Genomic DNA, 19,435 nt, shown 5'->3' with positions numbered 1-19,435 from the left:
AGGATTTATTTTGATTGGTCTGAGATGGTTTTTGGGTTCAAATGTCACCACAATTCAAAATCTGTCAATTTGGTAAGTTTCTTTATTTGGTGTTTTTTTGAGTTTTTTGTTTCGGCTTGTCTCAATTCTTGTGATGTAACATTACACAGTCTTGCAGCCTTATACCAAAATCATGTTCGTCCAACCACTTGGGATCCAGTTGTCTTATCTTGCCAATGAGGAATGATATTTCAATGTTGGTGATTCCTTTTTTTCTTACCGGGGGGAGTTGAATTAGTGTCACAGGGCCGGTTGGGCACTCTGAGGCGGCTTGGATTAGCTTGAGCCGTTAAACATATTTTTTTCCTTTTTTGCCTTACCGTGGTCCTAACCATGAATATAATCGTTTTGTATCTAAAAATAAACTCTTTGGCACACTTTTCATCCAAAAAAAGTATTGATTACTTACCTAAAAAAAAATTGAGCGTCAAGTACAATTAACGTGCTAAACCGAAGGAACTGATCATCAGAGTGAGTCTGGCTTTGCCACTGCGATAGTACAAGGCACAGAGGAGCGGCCAGTAAATTTAGTGACATAAACTTAAAAAGCAGATATTTGGCTCATGGGGGAGTACTTGAATTTTTTTTAATGAAACGCGTGCCGGAGAGTTTATTCTTCGATTCAAAACTATGTCATTCATGATTAAGGCCATGCTCATGATAAGAAAGGAAAAAATACATATAATGGCCCAAGATATCCCAAGCCACCTTAGAGTGCCGGAACGGCCCTGTGACATTTTTTTATCTCCCCGCGGTAAGTGGAAAATGGAATCACCTAACCTTTAAAGATCATTCCTCATTGCAAGGTCTATGGAACAACTACTCCAATTATTGATAATATTGGTGTATCTTGTAACATGTTGGCTGCAATTGCTTTGTCAATGCTCAGCACCCAAACCTGGTGGCAATACTTCATTTTTCGGCCTTTTTCCTTCACTTCACAAGTCCTATCAGATATGTGTAACTAGAAAAGGAACTTGGCCTCTTCAAAAATTTATCATTTTTCATGATGATTATTTTTTTCTTTTTGACCATTATGTAGATAAGCTAAAATTGGATATGTTTTAATTCAAGGTGCTTATTTTCATCAATAAATGGTAAAATCCAACTCAAACCCGTCCATGAAATTACGCTATGGTGGATTGTACATTTGATGATCAGCCTTCACAACTTTGAGGACATTTTGAAAGAAGTATCCCTATTTATATCTACGCCTGTACAGTGTGCAAGGGAGACACGAAGGGTATGTATGACATATAGCCCCCTTACGCTGCACGAAATATGTTTTACGTTCTGCACTCCAGAGGGCGCTTTGTCATTCAGCCTTTACCAAATAGAGGGCTGATTGGGCCAATTCCTTGTTGAATTGTAATGCGTTTGTGTTGTTTTTGACCAATTCTATCAAAATCTTATTTTCAATTAGTGCCTCAGGTCACATAATGTACCGAAAAGAAATTGCGTTCAAGGCAAGGCAAGAGCAGTTTATGTAGCAATGTATCGTGCCTCTTCCCGTTTTTTTTGGGCGGCGTGACGTTGTAAATAAGGTCCCTTATTACCTACTTTTAAATGTATCCATGAGCTTTCCCATGGCACAGACTTAAATTTTGTCCAACGAGTAATGAATGTGTTACATGTATCCAACCTCATTAGAACAACAAGAATGCAACTGCTAAATCAATCATGCGCCACTCATTTCTTGAGAGAGGCCGGAGACTCTGCAACAAACTACCCTCCTCCCTTCAAGTCATGTTGAAAAAAATCCTCTCCCCAAATTCAAAGAGGACCTGGATAAGTTCCTCCAAAGCATTCCAAACCAACCTTCAATACCAGGGTAGCATCAACCAGTAAATTTTGAAAAAAAAAAAAAAATTACTGATCAGGTTCACTTTTGAGTGATTGTGTAAATATATTTGTGCCTTGAATCCATTCAAGACATCTGTCTGTGTATGGTAAATAAATTATTATTATCTAGCTTGAGGAGCAGAAACATGACCCAGATTAATAGTAAAAGTTTTTAACTGAAGCTCCCAACCAACCTTATATTCAAGGGTTAGCCAGATCAGCCAACTCTAATTCATTGGTCAATCAAATAATATATATAAATAAAAGTTAAGCAAAATGAAAAAGTTTCTCGTCTTGAATTGCTGGGATTCCAATCCCATTTCATCATGCCCTCTCATATGAAGAGAAGTTTCTCATCAAACTTGACGGCATGAATGGGCAAATGCATTCAAGGTGTCTTGACCTTGTCGACTTTATTCAAGACTCACTTTTTAAACTCCACATAATGAATGCCCCCGCAATTTAACAAATAGCTATTCTCCGAGACTGAGTTAAAGAGGGGGATTTTCAGGTTTTGTTCATGGGTTGGTGAATGAACGACCCAACATCATGCACCTTTATTGAGAGATGTGGGTAGGATTGAATAACTTTTTGTGAGTGTAACGACATAGGGAATGTCAAGTAAAGGAAATTCAAGGAAAAATGTGGTCCGCCACTCTGATTTTGGGCATTTTGGGGAGAGAGGACTAGGACAAACATCAGTCAACTCACACCATTTGCTCATTGAATTTTCAATGATTGAGTGATTTTGAGCAAGTTGTGTTACAAAACCCTGCTAAATGAGCATGTTTGGTGTTGATCAGTGAACGCACTATCAAATTGGCTCAATACAACAATGCTATTTGCCTAGACAAGCATGTGAGATTGAAAAAATGTCAAAATCCACTGCATGCACAGTGCGGTTTGGCTGGGCATGTTGTCTTTGATTTTACTCCATGGAATAACGTCAGTTGTGCATGAACGCGTTTACTTGTCTAGCCCTATAGTTTGACCATTTGGTGAATGCAGCCCTTCTAGTAGTACACTTGAAATCCTATGAATTTATGGCCATTGATAATCCGCGCTCTAATTCCCATTTACGTCATAGGATGTCAGAAGATGAATTCAATTGCTCTAACTGTGTATACTCCAAATTGAACCAACTCCAACTCAAGAACTACAAGAATCATGAACTAAAAGAGCAATTAACACAAAATTGTTTAAATTATCAAAAGCAACAAAGTATTATGATACTTTAACAGGCATAAAGGAAACAATTTGGCTGAACTTGAAGTGCAAAACCCGGTAATATAACATATTGAATTGAAGAACGGTATTTACATAGATCAGAACAACCTGAATTGGGTCAACTCAAGTCGAACAAATAGGTGTGTTTCTGCCTTTGATTATACCAGTTTGTCACTGTTTGAATAAGGTTTTTTAAGGTTGATTGAATGAGCACTAAAAAAATGGACCAATCTTTTTGAGTTTCAAATTTGATTGCTTGTTTTTTGTCCTGTTCCATTGCAATCAATATGTTTTCTCCATAGATAACTACACAAATACAGATTGATCAAGGACGCTGCTGTCATTCTTTATAATTTCATTTATCCTAAAGAAAGAAGCTTTGGGCTCAAAATTGTGCTTGCTTTTAACAACTATGAATGGTTTGTCTGTGGTTTCAAATCTTGTTATAGTTGAAGTGCTCTTTTGTTTGTATCTCCTGATTCAAACTTTGATAAAAAAGACATGATTCAGAGTAAAATATTCCTTTGACTTCAGCATATTTGAAGCCAAATATTTCAACTCATCTCAAATCCATCCATTACTTTATGCACAGGGTTCTAACAGGGAAGCTTTACAAGTTCAAGAATTTCTAATACTTTCTTCTCAACCTTAAAAAGCGGCAAATATTTGGAAAATGCTTCAAATGTTTTGTTCATGAAATTCCATAAAAAATATTCTTTTAATTAAAAAGACAGTCTTAAATAACAACAGAAAAAACGAAGTCAGAAAATCAGTTTACTTTTGTTTGATTTTTCAAAAAGCAAAATTAATTTTGCAATGTTACCTTATTTATGACACTGTTACTTTGTCTGGATTCAAAATACTCACCCTGAGAATGTTTATTTTGAATTTTTGAATATGCCTTCCACCTCACTTGGCCTTTTTAGCACCATTTAATAGAAAAACATTATGATGAAACGTTGCTTGTATGGTGCAAGTATACCGTATATAGCTCTCTGTATCCCTATCTGGATATCAAAAATGTTTGTAACAAGGTAACCCCTCATAGTTTTGTGAACGCAACCTTTGAAATGCGACAGTCACATTTCAAAATTTGCGTTCATGAAACTATCTGATACCAACACTAGGTGCAACTAGAGACTAAAGTAGGCGCAACTAGGTCTCTAGGTGTAACTGGGTACATTCGGCGTCTCAAAATATGCGCTCACGAAACCACGTAGGGTGTCTCATTGTAACCGGGATTTGAAAGGTCTCTTAGACTCGTTGCTGGTGTATTTATGGTGTTAGAATAGATCAGCAAAAAGTTTGAAGCGTATTGTTGAATTTCTCTGTTTGTTTCTATGTGTGGAGAGGAGGGAGAAGAGAATGAAAAGGACTACTGAGTGCGTCAAAGATCTGGACTTTGGGACCATAAAGATTGAAATGGTCATATCTTTGTCAATCATGAACCGATTTAGTCGAAATTTTATTTGCAAACTCTTGTGACGTCGGTCAACTAAAACTATTAATCAGCCCTGCTCTTGGTGTTCATACATACCCCCAGATGATGACAGAAAGCAAAGCATTTGTAGAAGATAAATAAGAAATTGAAGCCTTCATAGGTACGGGTAAGTGTGACCATCAATGATTTTTCAACGTAGAATTTTGTTTTGCAGACTTTGGCTGTAATTTACGATCATATTGAGTAACATAACATTGCAAGGTAAAGAGCAAATGTTTGACTTTTGATATTTGATCAAAAATGGGTCATGTACTGCGTTAGAATAGGCCTTGGTCTTGTTAGTTGTAAGGACAAGGACCTCGTCTTGTTTGAATGGAAATACTGTGCCTTGCTCCTCTGTCACTTCTAGCTTCCAATTTACAATTCTACTTGTCATCATATCCATGTAATTTGCCGTAGAGGGACGGAATTCTTTACATACCAGACAGGGTTGGACGACTCCATTGCTGTTTGTAGAATCCCAAATAAAGTTGTTAGGGTCGGATGTTTGGATGCAATTACAAAGGCATATTGACCCAGCCTTATTCCCGCTCTTTTTTGGGGCCTAAAACGGATTTTTGTGACATTCTGAGGGTTGTAAACTGGTTGTAAGCTCAGTCAAAGGCCAATGTCTTTGGGTCTGAATGAAAAATGGATGTGCCAGCATGCAAGCTTCTAATTGTGAATAAGATAACCTTAGAGCAGACAATGTGAGTGTTTCACTCAGAACTTATGACTTCGTGAGTTGTGCATTTGCAAAGCATGCTTTGCTTTTGGAAAATCAATTTGGAGGTTGAGTGAATAAACATTGAGTCGAATTTCTCCGGATTGCCGACCAAGCAATCAACCGAGCCAAACAGAATGATGACAAAAGCAGAACTATCAAGAAAGTGAACTCCTAAATCCGGCATCTCAGGGGAAAGGATGAGCCATCCGAGTTTAAATGTGAACATCATGCCCATTCAAAGGCCTCGGATGGTGGATCCAATTTGGCATTCCGTGGACCTGGCCCGAAATGAAGACGCTGACTTGGCCATTCTGGAGCAGGAGAACAAGGAGCGGTTCAAGAAGTTCAAGACCAATTACTCTGATATCCCGCCCATTGGTCGATCAAGCCAAGAGCCCATGGACGACGATGAGGATGAGGATGATGATGACGACGACAACGACGATAACGACGACAATGACTCAGATTCCCACGAGGATGAGGAGGATGCAGAAATGGACTTAAACTTTAGTGCGGGCAATGTGCCTGCCAATGTGGGCCAAGGAAGCTCAGGCGAGGCCAGTGGCATCAATTCACCCAGAAACAGCAATAGAGTGCCTCAAGAGGACATTGAGGACATGAATCCGTGAACGTCGAGTTTCAACAGCATTTTTTATGAAACACGAGCTGAAGTACAGACCTACAATTTATTCAAAAAAAAAAAAAATTCTTTGACTAGTCAGAACTCTGCTTGGAAGGGAAGCTGTCTTTAATGAGTGCCTCAATGGGGGTTAAAACCATGACTATTGTTGGGCCAGCTCCAGTTGGCAAACCCGGGGATTTGAACCAACGAACCCCGCCTTGTAAACGGAAGTCCAATGACGAAAGCAAATTCCGTCATTATTTTGAATTTTTATGCAACACCGTTGAGGATTACATTCTCAGGTGTGGTTAATGAATCGGCAAAATAGTTATAGAAGTGATTGTTTTGTGGAGAGTTCAAAGGATAATCAATTTTCGTCCCCCTAGACATGCTTTTCAAGGATTAGACAGTTGTAACAAAATGCAATGCATTCTGTATTTTTTTTACATGAAACAGCCATTTGTTAAATTATGACCGTTCTGCTCACGGCCTTTTGCCAACACCAATCTTGAACTGGTGCATAAGTATGAAAGCTTAGGACTCTTACTCTTATAATTATTGGCAGACCTCGTGGGGAGGCCAAGATCGACACGGAGGACATGTTTAATTGTACAATAATTTGAACCAATTCCTGTATTGAGATTTTTGATATTGTTATTCTGTACGAATTGGCCTGGAGGTTAATTTCGACGATGTCCTCCGTGATCCTTCTCGTCCAATGCCGGCCCATGGTGTCTGTGTCTGTCTGCAGTTGTCTCACGACCAGGGATGATAAATCATTAAAAGCCATTTTTGACCAACCAGGTGGCAGAAAATGGTGGCAGAAAACATGACTGCTCGAGTGAGGTCAAGTGTCCCATCCCAAACGCAGGTCCCTTTGGTGCCTCATTGGTCGGAAATAAAAAAACCTCATATTGCGATCGACAATATTTGTTCAATCTGAAGTTATAGCCCTAGTCTCATGTATACTTGATCATGTTATTGGGGGAGCATTTAATGTCCCACTTTCATGACATTAGACTATTTGTATACCAATTCAGCCGCCTATCAAAGCCTCTCTCTCTATCACCAGAAATTTTACCGCCCCTTTCTTCCACCAGGTCTCTAGTTTTCGGGCGTCCCAGACGCGAGTTCTCCCCCTCAGGAGATGGCCCAAGGAAATTTTTGAAATACTCCAGACTTCAGGAAAGTGTCCACATGAGCCATCACAAGTTTTCAGGGCAACCTCCTGTAGATTCTTCCGGATTTTGGGACGCCCCTCGACCGAGCCATGGCGTCCCGACTTATCTCGAAACCTCGAAGAACCCAGTGGATCCTGGGGGTCCTGCTTGGGATGGAGGCCGCATACCCTCGGCAACGATATGAGTAGTCGAACGTGTGTGCTCCCCAGCCCCGCGCAGTCCGCAGTAGAGCCAAGGAGCCAAAACCCTCTTGTTCTTCCGTCGTTCTTCTGGGTCGACTGCAGCTCACCCTGGCAGCTGAATGAGGTACTACAGTAAGAGGTAAGCAGTGGCTTCTACTTGCCAAGTCCAAGTCATATAACAGAAGAAAAGAGACACACACAATCACTGGATGGATTAGCCTTACAGTTCTGGTATCGAATTCCTGAGCTCGTCCCCAACAATGTGATAGGGGACAAAATCGTGTTACCCCCCCAGAGGCGTCTAAGGAACACCCACCCACCCACCCAGATATTGACTAATCCGATGGCCGAGACAACAACCCATTCTCAGCCAGGGATTGTGTGTGTGCGACTTATTCGCAGCTTTCAGCATCGCAATATTCGCCATCTCGTGCTCAAAGACGTGGATTGGAGTCAAACGGTGGAGCGATTCATGGTGCGAGTCCTGGAGCACATCAAGACAGCCCCCGGATTGCCACCCCCGTTCAGAAAATTCGATTACGACTGCATGAAGGTGAGTGTCGAACCAACTGTGGCCATGCCGGACAACTTGAGAAGTTGCAAACCCTCACAGGGTTGCCAATAAGTTGTGAATGTGCTAGATTGGAACCACACATGAAAACATGACCAAAACCCACACTGGAAAATGAAAATCCAAAGTAATGCACATTCACGAATGAACGAAATTGTCGAAACATAGATTTATACGTCTTCCCATCCAAACTTTCCCGCCACCAAAAACCTAGATGCCTCCCTGTATGCACCTTTTTTATGTTTCCCTCTTGATTTATGGGTTTTTGTTTGGTCTGTCCAAATTTGCAGATTGAGCATCAAGCCCACGGCGCCAAAACCAGTGATCCCGTCATCAATCGCAGCGAGGATGACCTGCTCATCCTAAAACCAGACCAAACCCTAGCCGAAGGTGGTGTGAAGCATGAGACAGAGATTGCGCTCTTCAAACGCGCCGATTACATGGCCTATCAGGCCCATCCGGACATCAATCTAGTGCACACCATGAACCCCCCGTCCCAATAACCCCAGCGATCACGATCAACCCCAACCCGGTGGGTGTCTTGTGGCAGTGATTTGGATCTCTTTCCCATCCCATCACCCAATCCCTCCGGGAGACATGGAAGTGCTCACAGTGGCGTTGAGCGCCATTCTGGGCTTTTGCCTCATGTTCTACGCCTTTGTGGCCTATATGCGGCCCTACGCACGTCTCAAACAGATCCCCAAGGCCCAACGGGTGTTGTTTGTCACTAGTCATCCGGATGACGAGGCCATGTTCTTTGGTCCAGCCATCCTGAATCTGTGCCGTCAGGAGAACACGACGGTGTTTCTGCTGTGCATGTCCATCGGGAACTTTAATAACCAGGGTCATCTCAGGAAGAATGAACTCTATAAGGCTTGTGAATTTCTTGGCATTCAGGAACAAAACATCCTCATTCTCAGGTACGTGCCGGATTTCCGACCTCTGGGCATGGAACTGCATTTCTGACCAGTGGCACTTGAACGAGTAGGATATGGATGCCGTGTACGACTAATATAGATTGAGTGTCAGACCAATCCACACGAGCCTCCAACGAACTGGATGAGTTGATCAACGGGGCCAGCAGATCATGGTGAAAACTTGAAATGGATGGTTTATGAAGTTCATTAAACATAATTGATAAACAATAGAGTAGGCAGAAAAAGGCAGTTCCATGGATTGAAGGTACTACTAGACTACCCTTCTTCAAGAAATGGAATGTTTTTAAAAATGGACGATTTGAATGGACTTGGTGAACCAAGTAGCGTTTAGGTTCAATTGCGTGGGCAAAAACAGTCGGAGGATCGTGACTCAGTGAGTGCAATCACCAAGATTGGGCTGAGTATGATCTAGGACACAACATGAATGTAGTGTAGTGACATCTTTCCCACTAATCTACATAAATCATGGATGTGTTTGTTTGGTTGCAGGTATACGAAACTACAAGATAATCCGGATGTTCGTTGGAAAGAGGAATTGATCTCGGAGCCAATCCTGCACATGACCATTGTCCAAGATATCGACGTGATTGTCACGTTCGATCGTTACGGTGTGAGTGGACACAAAAACCACACGTCGGTTTATAACGCTATGGCATTATTGTGTCTGGAGAGGAGGTAAAATCACATTTAAAATCGCTTGCTATTATTTCTGGCATGACACGTAAACAATTGGTATTTTAGTGGTTATTCTATTGTTTGAATGAGAATGAGTAGTATCCCAAGGTGCAGGGAGAAGGCTGGCCACAAATTTACGATCATGTTGTTTCTTCATTTTGCTGGATAACAGGAGTGTTATCTCTAACTTTTTATCACTATTCATTGTTCCGGATCAAATTGAAATGAGATAAGAGGCACGACAACTTCAAGCAGATCATTCATTGCCTCGACCTTAATCTGAATACTGCCCGAAAATGTCCTTGTTCTGCGGCGTTCCTTACCACTACTGGGAATGGAAGCCGTTCAAGGCGAAAAACGATTTTATTTTGCTTCAATATTATAGTTTAATATTATAGTGTCTGATCCATCAATGAACTTGAGATTGTGAGGCTAATGTTGTTTCACGCATACTCTAGGCTCAAAATGTAATACTTCTTATAATACTTCTTTTTAAATCGGGATCCCAAGAGGTTGTTGATCTATTGGATTTGGATAGCGATGTATTAACATTCGTTATATAGGACTCAAAATCGACTAGTGTTGTTTGCGCATTTATCAATTTGGCTTCATCAATTTTGACTTTTTATTTGTTTGTAAATACAAATAGAACAGCCAGACATACTACATCGGAAATAATTACTATGTCTCTAATAATGTGGTGTGCAGCTGAAGAGTGATTTTCACAGTTTTTTGTTATTTTGAAACATGCCTCACCCTTTAGTTTTGGCGTTGATGGTCGGATTGAGAGTTATTTTTTTTGCTTCTTTCAGGTTACCCAAACACTGCCGTGTGTACTGTTTGAGGAGTGTGAACATGTTACGGAAGTACTCATTCATGTTCGACCTTCCAATGAGCTTCATTTTATCACCGTTCTCGTATATCGCTTCGTTGCAAGACTGGCTCACCATCCAGAAAGCGATGGCGTCGCATCATTCGCAGTATGTGTGGTTTCGCAAATTGTACATGATTTTCTCGCGATATGTCCTCATCAATACTCTCGATCAGATCAGTGGTCACGCCGGTGCAAGTTAGCCAGAAATTATTCTCGATTATTATTGATTAAAATAAAACTCGTTGGTTCATCAGGGATGCCTACAAATGTTCGGGGAGTCCCAAATTTGAGGGCAGCGAAACCGCTTGGAAGGCAAGGTATCATGAGTGACGCTTGAACGTCTCTTCAGATCCAAGTTGTAGCCTCTGAAATTCGCCGCCATTGACTCAAAAAGTATCTTATTATGAAGCATTTAGCATTTGTGTTCGAGTACAAGAAGCCACGAGAGGACGCTGCCTACAGTTCGAGGTTTTGCAGTTTTGTATCAGACGCATCAATCAATACCTAAGCCAGGTTTATCCATTGAAAGTTATAAAAGACATGGTGGTGGAGTTCGGTATATGGTAGAGATGTCATGGGCCAAGAGAGTGTGATCTGGTCTGGGCGAGGTGGTAGGTCCAAAGTGATACGGGCAGTTTTCGGAGAACGGGCTGGACCTTTTTTGCGGACTTCCTTACCGCTCATGCGAATGTTTTCCCCAGAACTTCAAAATGAAAACTTATTTCTTATTTAATTCTATACTAATTTTGTCCGATCTAGGCTTTAAGTTTCTTCAANTCCTTACCGCTCATGCGAATGTTTTCCCCAGAACTTCAAAATGAAAACTTATTGCCAAAAAAAGGATTGAAGTTTATACAAGTGTCTTTTAACGCTAGGGTCGGAGGGTTGAGTCTCGCCGGGCCAGAGAAGCGAAGCTAGCCATCACATCGTCCGTAAACTATTTCTGAAAGGCAGTATGTCATGTCTATATCAATTTGGTTCTCGATCTGTGGGGGTGGTTAGCTACTCCAAGTTTCCTTGAGAAAGGTCGGGAAGGAGAATCGAACGGGGGACCTCTCTCATAAACGAAAACTGCGCTAACCACTGCAACGCGCCTCCTTCTTAACAATAGGTTACTTCCGAAGGTGGGATTCGAGCCTACACCGTCTGATGAAATAGATAGAGGTTCTCTAATGGGTACATTAAACCACTCGTGATCCTTAACTCGAAAGTGTACAGATTTGTTCTGGGCTCTTTCTGCTCGAAATTCAAAACGTACAACATTTTTTCGGTTTTTCGGTGCTGTCAGATTTTCTTCAATCCGAAAAACAGTTTTTTCGAAAAAAGAAGTCAAATCCGATCCAATAATACAGTAAAGTTGGTGGATATGGCTTGCTCATGAAACATAGGGTTGATCTGGCATTTGGGTTAAAATCTGGTTCAAGTCTGACTTAAAACCTACCACAGAATCAACGTCTACGTTCTTTCCAGACGCTAAAAGGGTGGATTCGTCGATGATGATCAGCTTACTCGTCTCACCAGTGTGACGACTGCTACAGTGGATCAAAAGCCTTTTTGAGGCTAACAGAAATATTCAAACGAATGTTGGTAACTACTTGGCATATAAGCGTTCAATCTGAGCCAGAATGCACTAAATCAATCAGATTAAATTACTCCCTATGATTTTACGAGCTAGCAAGCTGGAAAAGATGAACTCTAGTATTTATCTCAAACCCTGATCAGGCTTTTTGACCACCGTAAGACGCGAGGAAAGGGGCGACTGTATACGTAACATGCTTGACCGTATCCAAGAATCCAGCTTGAATTGTCATGAGCATAAGACGAGATACAGACATTGCTACTAAGCTTATGAAATGGAACAATAAAGATGACGACAAGTCTCTTTACTGTGAGGTGTATACATGTCTCATAGGATTTTTTTGAAAATATGCATTCGATTTCACTTATAAAAGTGGTAAGGGACCCACTATGCAGTTGAGAGTCGCCACTCCAGACTGAGCAAAGATTGAGCGTCGACCTTTGCTGGCACCCATGAACCCGAGTACAACTTCGTCGCGCGTTAGTCACAGCACTACAATCATCTTCGAAAAGGAGAGGATCTAACATGAAGCCCTGTGGAACACCCAACCTAACATCAAGTGTACCTCTAAGGGAGCCTTCAACCTTAACTAATTGCTACCGGCTAAGAATGAAACTTGTAAACCACAAGGGTGCCAGCCTTGCCTTGGCGACAATATTAGCTAAGTAGTTGTTACTCTTTACTTTGTCTACGACCTGCTTTACATTATCAGACAGCTGCGTGTTAATATCATGTTGAGGTCACCAGTGTAGGACCTCTGAATGACACGAGTGGACAACATGATATATTCTAAACAAACGACTATATCTACAGAATTTTCTCCGGCTGCTCATATTGAGACTGCATGCTCTATCACTTAGGTAGCCGCGCTAAAATGTGCTCGAAACCCTTGCTTGAAGGACCTCATGAAATTTAGGGGACTCTTCAAGTTTGAGCTTCAGGTTCTTCTCAAACACCTCCACAACATTCGAAGTGAGAGAAACCGGCCAATAGTTAGTGGGGAGCGGCTTATCTCCCCTTTGCAAAAATTGAAACAATGTGGACCAAGTTTAGAGCAGAGATAAACTTGCCCTGATCCAAGATACAATGCATCAAGTACGAGAAAGCAAGAGCAAGAACCTGTGAGCATCTCACCAGTAACTGAGGTGTCACCCATTCTCCTTGACTGGCCTTGCTAATCTCAACATACTCATAATTAGAGCAATGAGCTGTTGCTCCTAACTAAATTATATGGAGTTAAAAACTCGACTTCAGTTGTAATTGTAATTGCATTTAAAATCACATCTACTTGTGATTGTCATTAATTCCATTGACAACAGAGTAATTGTAATTAATTACATTAGAATGTCGTTACAGCTATCTAAATTACAATTACATTTCCGTCCCCATAACAGAACCTCTGTATTTTTAACAGCCCTTGGATTTGTGCTTGATGTTGACGTTTCTGCATTGAAACTTGCATATCAATTAATTCCTGTGCTTGAACTTTCCTCTCTGGACTGCAATGCTCATGTGACTTCCTATATAGGGTGTAAAGAAATTAAGGGCCTCATAAGATCCTTCTGACGAGGTTCTTTCCCGCTCAGAGATTTTTTTGACATTGAAACCTAGGCTTTCACTAAGAGGAAATGTTGAAAACATAATGCCGTATCACAAATGATCTAATTTGAGCCTAGAGATGATTGGCAACCCTCCCATCGCTTGCCACCAAAAACAATGTTCGAAAATTGAACTGAGGACAATCTTGATGTCAGAACCAATGCTAAGAGCCTGCTGAAGGCCGTCTACAGGCTGAAGGAAGTGCGTGAGCCTTTTGGTGCCCATCCTTGAACCATTGGTTAACGGAAAACGTCACACAAGAACTGCATAACCCTTTAGAACAGACCGGACTTAGGGGGAAATTTGGGATTTCAAGAGTCAGTCTTGGGACGGCCAAACATTAGAGGGTCACTAATCTCCTTCAGACTAAAATTGGATCTTTCATGTTATGGTGATAGGGTTTGTAATAGTGCCTTCTAATGAAGATGTGCGACTCAATATGATCCAGCATTTCTTTGAGGTTAGGGGAAGGATTTTCAAAAAGCACGAAGGGAGACCCCCAATTCCTTTCCACCCTGTAGTGTTGCCAAACATCTCTACCACTAACCTACCTCTGTATCTTAAGTAGATCATAGAAATAAAGTTCATCAAATTACAAAGAATGGCATACCTGTGTCATATTGTATGCCAACTTATCTTCAAAGACCGATAATTAAGGAACATTGACTAGAAAATTTGATTTCCACGAGAGGTGTTCTTGTATTTCAATATTAGAAGGAGTTTAACTTGTTCAGTCCAAATTAGCTGCCACATAACGGAGCCATATTATTTGATAAAAAGCTCAAAAAATTAAGAACGATGACGGATTCGGAGAAAAGGTAAGCCAAAAAATTTAATTCTGAAGAGGAGTTTATATATTTAGGGCTTTTTAACCACTATTCAACCACGTGAAAAGTTTTACAGTCTAATTAAGGAAGCAGCTGTCGGATATTTCTCAACCGAATGAGCCATAACAATGATGATAATAAAAAATGGGGGAAAATTGAAATAGAATACCGCATGGCCGGTATTTCGCCTTTTCTGATGCATTTTGTGCTAACTTGCATATGTTTACGCTTATTCCTGTTAAACGACTTTCCCTGCGTGTTGTGAGCCTTTTTGTAGACAGAATACATTGATTTAACCACGCAAAGGTTCGAAAACAAAAATATTGAATCATTTGGACGGTTTCATGCACAAAGTTAATTGTGTTTATTCATGATTAGAAAAAAATCAAAAGTACCGTGAAAACAACCAATTGTCAAAACTCCGAAGGGACAAAGCACTGACAAACCGACCTCTATTATGGTATGGTTAGCCAAAAAAAAAAGTCATTTCCATTTGCCAACTTATTCGTGGAAAATGAATTGGGATATAGAGTCGGGGAAAGCATTGCGGTGTCAAAACCATATTGAACTTCCTCACTTCATAAGCTTTTGATAGCATGACTTTGAAACGAACCATTTAACATATGAAAAATATAAAAATGACCTGCCTTTATTTGAAGGGATCTACGTTTCTTATTCTATTATTCTAATTCGAAAAGTGGCTCCTTGTCTGCTTTAAGCAAGAGTAGGCCGATTTGACGGGAAGCTCGTTCACAGTCTACATTTCTAGAAGTTCGTGGGTCTAATGAAAAATATCGAAAATAGGATTGCAAAAACCTTCTTCCTTGGATAAGCATTTTTTTATTGAGTTTTGCTATTTAGGTGCCTACTTTTCAATAACACTTTTTGCTTATTTTCCCCAATTTTAATGATGCATGTTTAAAAAAAAAGCTCAAAAATGTCAGTCGAAAAAAGCCCCATACACTCGAAGTTGTTCTTTCACCTCACCAAATCAACTGAAAAAGGCCACTCACTTAGTTGGGCCTCTGTCACAACATGGATATAAAGCGAACGTTTGATCAAAATTCGAGAGAAAATTGTTTTGCTCAAAACAGACTCTATTTCGCAGTTTATATCTAAAGAGTCTCTGTCCGCGTGTTTCAAGCCGTTTGGTTCGAGCCGAATTTCACAGACACTCGAGCAATCCACTGGGCCGAGCTCCGCTTCAACAACAAATACTGCACATAGAGTCTGTAATTTGGCTGGCCGCCTGCTCCGATGTTTGGAGAATAGGGATGGTACGGTGGGTGCATCATGGTTAAGTGGAATCATACCTAGATCATTGACGTAGGTACCTCAGAAAATTTGAAGCACGATCCGTCAGTCGTCAAGCAGGTCTTGTAGGGAGCACATTACTGACATCAGATCTGGAATTTCGTAAGTGATCAGTGACAAAGAATTTCAGTTATTGCATTGTTCTCATGACCATGGAGTAACAGGGTGAGTAACTAGATTCAAGATAAGACAATTCGAAAGTTTCGAGTAGATTTGCCAGTTGATCAAAGTAGGGAAATGCTTTAGAGGACCATGAGCTAGTTGTGTGCACATGTTCTTGATACAATATGTGAGCTAGCCACTTTTTGTTCTGCTCTAGAGGGCATATCAAACAATCATTACAAGGCTTCACTCAATGTCAGACAAACATGCTATAAACTTATTTCATTCCCTTTGGATTTGCCTTGATCATATATTTGTCATATCTCGTTTGCAATTCCAGTACTAGTTTGATAATGCTTATACACGGTGTTCAAAAAGGCCTCTCAAGTTTTGATGGAAATTCCAATCACATCTTGGCATTTTTCTACTTTAAAAAATATATACGGAAAATTTTCGATTTTATTGCTTTATGGAATTCTAACCCACATAAAAAGTCACATACCTGAAAACATTATAAAACTAAAATTCTTACAAACCTACTCAATCTGAATTAGGAACACATTTATTTAGCTCTAGAAAATAATTTATAATATCATCTATTTCACCGTTACTCAGTAGCATTGGATTTAGTGATCCAAATTTCAGCGTTTTTAGCTTCAAAATGCCCCGGTTATTTGTTGATTCAGTTTCCCAAAGATTTAATATCAATTTTCATTATCACAAAAATAAAAGATTATTTTTCTCTTTCTTGCATAATTTCAAATTCAATTAGAACTTTACATAACCAAATCTAAAACCCTCAAAAGAGCAGATTTTTGAAAATTTATTTTAGAATCGTCCAAAGGACATTCAGTTCAGCAGTCATTGAAAATTTCATTAATATCAATGAAGTCTTAAAGAAACTATTTTTTAATCAGTTTCAAAAAAGTCTTCATGAAATGACAAAATCTATAACATTGTGGTATGTATTGTCTTCAGAATTCAAATTAATGTGTAACTAAGTGTACGCATGATAATTGTAAAACACATTTTCAAAGATTACACTTATAGTGTGTTTTAAGTGACATTATATAGCATATTGAGCTATTGTGAGACTATGCAAGAAACAAAAAATATCTTTATATTTTTTTGTACTGATAATCGATATTAGTTCTTTGGGAATTTGAAGTAACATATAACCGGGGTATTTTGGGGCTAAAAGCCATGAAATTTTGACCACTAAATCCAATGTAGCTAAGTAGCAATCAAATAGATGATATCATAACTCATATTTAAGAGCTCACTAGGTGTGCTCCCAATTTGCATTTAGTAGGTTTTTTTAAAATTTTAGTTTTTATAATGTTTTTAGTTATGTAAGTTTTTTACGTGGGCTAGAATTCCATAAAGCAATATGATTTTTTGAGATAGAAAAATGCAAAAATGTGGTTGGGAATTTCCATCAAAGCTCTAAGGGTATTTTACCACTGCTAATAGTTAAAAGATTTCAAGTTTGAGTAAGCTAAGAAAATGTGCATATAATATATGACAAGAATAGATGAGCGTATTTTTAATTCCATTAGGATTAGGACTAGGATTGCTTCTAAAGCTTGAACAACTATTTTAACTACTTCCAGCCACTTCTACCAATTGTAAAACAAAAATTGTCAAGCCCAAAAATCAAGAGGTAAAACTATTTTTTGGCTCTTTCTATTCCAAAGAGCTCAGTTCCTGTTTTACTTATTATACTTTTGCAATGCGATTTTGCATTCCAGTACTGTCCGGTTGAAAAAGCTTGTTCATCTTTTGTCTGTCACGTCCAGAATCTTAAATTTGGATAAATAGTCTGACATATAAAAAGAAAATAGCTTTCCCAAAATCCCTTATCCGACACATAAGTGTGAAAATGGTGTAAAAGCGTAGTACACATATTTGACCCCACCCCCGCCTCAACCCTTTCAAAGTGGTTCGCAGCTTGATATCATCTCTTGTGATTGGACCCTCTGATTAGCTACAGTACTGACCGACACGTTTGTTTGATCTAGAACGGTGTCAAACTCAAATAAGTGCCTCATCACTTGCGTGCTCATTTCAGAACTGAAGGTTTCATTCCAAGTGAGTGTCGTCAATTCATTCCAGGAGAATAATGATCGGGAAGCTCCTGTTAGCCGTTGCCGTGGCCAATGCGTTTCTAGTGATATCCATCCACACGCATCCTGTGGAACAAGATGGAGGTGATTTCCATGTGGCTCAAGAGACTCATTGTGTTCATGACTTTCCCAAAATTGAGGACATTCCTCATCCCGTGCAACTCAAGTCTGTCAATTCCAAGAGAGACAAGCGCTCACCCGAGCACCAAATGAGGATTCAAGTGTTTTATCACAAAAGCGTTGACGAACTGAGTAAAATACAGCAGGAAATCGTCAGAGCTCAGGTAAGATGAGTCACCCCGTTGTTCAGATGTTAAATTTGTTCGAGAATAAGACCTGTTTAAACCGAGACATGATGTCTCAACAAGTACTTTGTATCTTGCACTTCGGAACCGTATCAAAATTTGTACCATTGTAAAGTTAGTTGCCTTGGACAATTTATTGGCCTAGAGGAGAAAATGGTCATTTTGGGTAAATGTTATTCTCCACCGATTAGTTGGCGATGCTACTTTTTTTAAACTTAAGATAACCTAATCAAACCTAACCTAACTTCACCTGTGGACTTATAGAGATGTGGACTGCGAACGGAAGCCAAAATTTTGTATCCCCTAAACGTTTCTTCTGTCTCCAAACTTTGAAGCGATCCACTATACAACTATATCATGTAAAAATGACCTACCTTTAATTGAAGAGATCTACGATTCTTATTTCTTTACTTCAATTCGAAAAGTTGCTCTTGTTTGCTTTGCTTTGACCAAGAGCAGGCCGATTTGGTGGGAAGGTCGTTTGTAATCCATATTTCTAAAAAAAGCCCGTTCCCAACCTAACCTAATACGATATTATTAACCCTTAAAGTCTCTATCTAAACCTTTTTAAATTTTGCCACAAATTAAGAAATGAGCATGGCAAACTAATCGGTGGAGAAATACATTTATCTTCATTTTGGCGTTGAGCAGAAGTTCAAGACAGCCCGAACAGCCAGTTTTCTTCTCACTGATGTCCTCAAAATATCCTTGGACAAGAGCTAGGTCTAAAGGTTCGACATGTTTTACTATCTTACATGTCCAATCATTGTTTTCCTGTACGTGCGTGGATCCGAACTGTTTCAGAACATTCACTTGTGAGGGAGCAAAGTGTATCTTTTCTGTCTATGGTGGTGTCTTCATGAAACCACGCCGGTTTCCTAGAACAGTGAAACTTCTGAATAATGAAAGTGGTTTGTTTCACAAATCAGTGCACACGAACTTCCGATTAAACATGAGGACTACATAAGCTGGCTCTTACTAAAAATCATGGAGTTCGTGCTACGTTGTTTCGTGGGCGTTTCTTTCCATGAATAAGGGATATTCAATCCAATGATTTACCACAAGGGTCAGAGAAACAGGAAATCGAAATGAAATCATCAACTTCATCCTACTCGCAAAGAGAATTTGTGTGACTTGAAGATGTTCGCAAATCCAATCCATCAACTGAAATGCCAGCAATGAAAGTGTCAAAACAACAATATGCTTCTAGTAGCCTCAAAAGATT

At 39.8% G+C, this 19,435-nt stretch overlaps 4 protein-coding genes across 4 annotated transcripts in view; all 4 read left to right on the top strand.

The window, feature by feature from the left end:
- Positions 1–5,410: 5,410 nt before the first annotated feature.
- Positions 5,411–5,991, top strand: LOC131882149 (anaphase-promoting complex subunit 15B-like). The gene has a single exon (XM_059229210.1). The coding sequence runs from the start codon at positions 5,513–5,515 to the stop codon at positions 5,942–5,944; it is 432 nt and encodes a 143-aa protein (XP_059085193.1). The 5' UTR covers positions 5,411–5,512; the 3' UTR covers positions 5,945–5,991.
- Positions 5,992–6,735: 744 nt separating this feature from the next.
- Positions 6,736–8,374, top strand: LOC131882150 (UPF0538 protein C2orf76 homolog). The gene is made up of 3 exons (XM_059229211.1): positions 6,736–7,439; positions 7,527–7,853; positions 8,162–8,374. The coding sequence occupies exons 2-3, from the start codon at positions 7,644–7,646 to the stop codon at positions 8,372–8,374; spliced, it is 423 nt and encodes a 140-aa protein (XP_059085194.1). The 5' UTR covers positions 6,736–7,439; positions 7,527–7,643.
- A 94-nt stretch (positions 8,375–8,468) lies between these two features.
- On the top strand, positions 8,469–10,611 carry LOC131882148 (N-acetylglucosaminyl-phosphatidylinositol de-N-acetylase-like). Its single transcript, XM_059229209.1, has 3 exons — positions 8,469–8,791; positions 9,299–9,484; positions 10,297–10,611. Exons 1-3 carry the CDS (start codon positions 8,469–8,471, stop codon positions 10,556–10,558), a joined length of 771 nt encoding a protein of 256 aa, XP_059085192.1. The 3' UTR covers positions 10,559–10,611.
- A 5,120-nt stretch (positions 10,612–15,731) lies between these two features.
- The window catches only part of LOC131882065 (leishmanolysin-like peptidase), a 12,175-nt gene continuing 8,471 nt past the window's right edge, over positions 15,732–19,435 (top strand). The window contains exons 1-2 of the mRNA XM_059229098.1: positions 15,732–15,842; positions 17,895–18,189. Coding sequence (XP_059085081.1) covers positions 17,902–18,189 — 288 coding nt within the window. The 5' untranslated portion in view covers positions 15,732–15,842; positions 17,895–17,901. The remainder of the gene's footprint in view (positions 15,843–17,894; positions 18,190–19,435) is intronic.

Source organism: Tigriopus californicus, chromosome 6 (genome assembly GCF_007210705.1).
Source record: "Tigriopus californicus strain San Diego chromosome 6, Tcal_SD_v2.1, whole genome shotgun sequence".
NCBI lineage: Eukaryota > Metazoa > Arthropoda > Copepoda > Harpacticoida > Harpacticidae > Tigriopus > Tigriopus californicus.
This window is presented reverse-complemented; position numbering and strand designations above follow the sequence as displayed.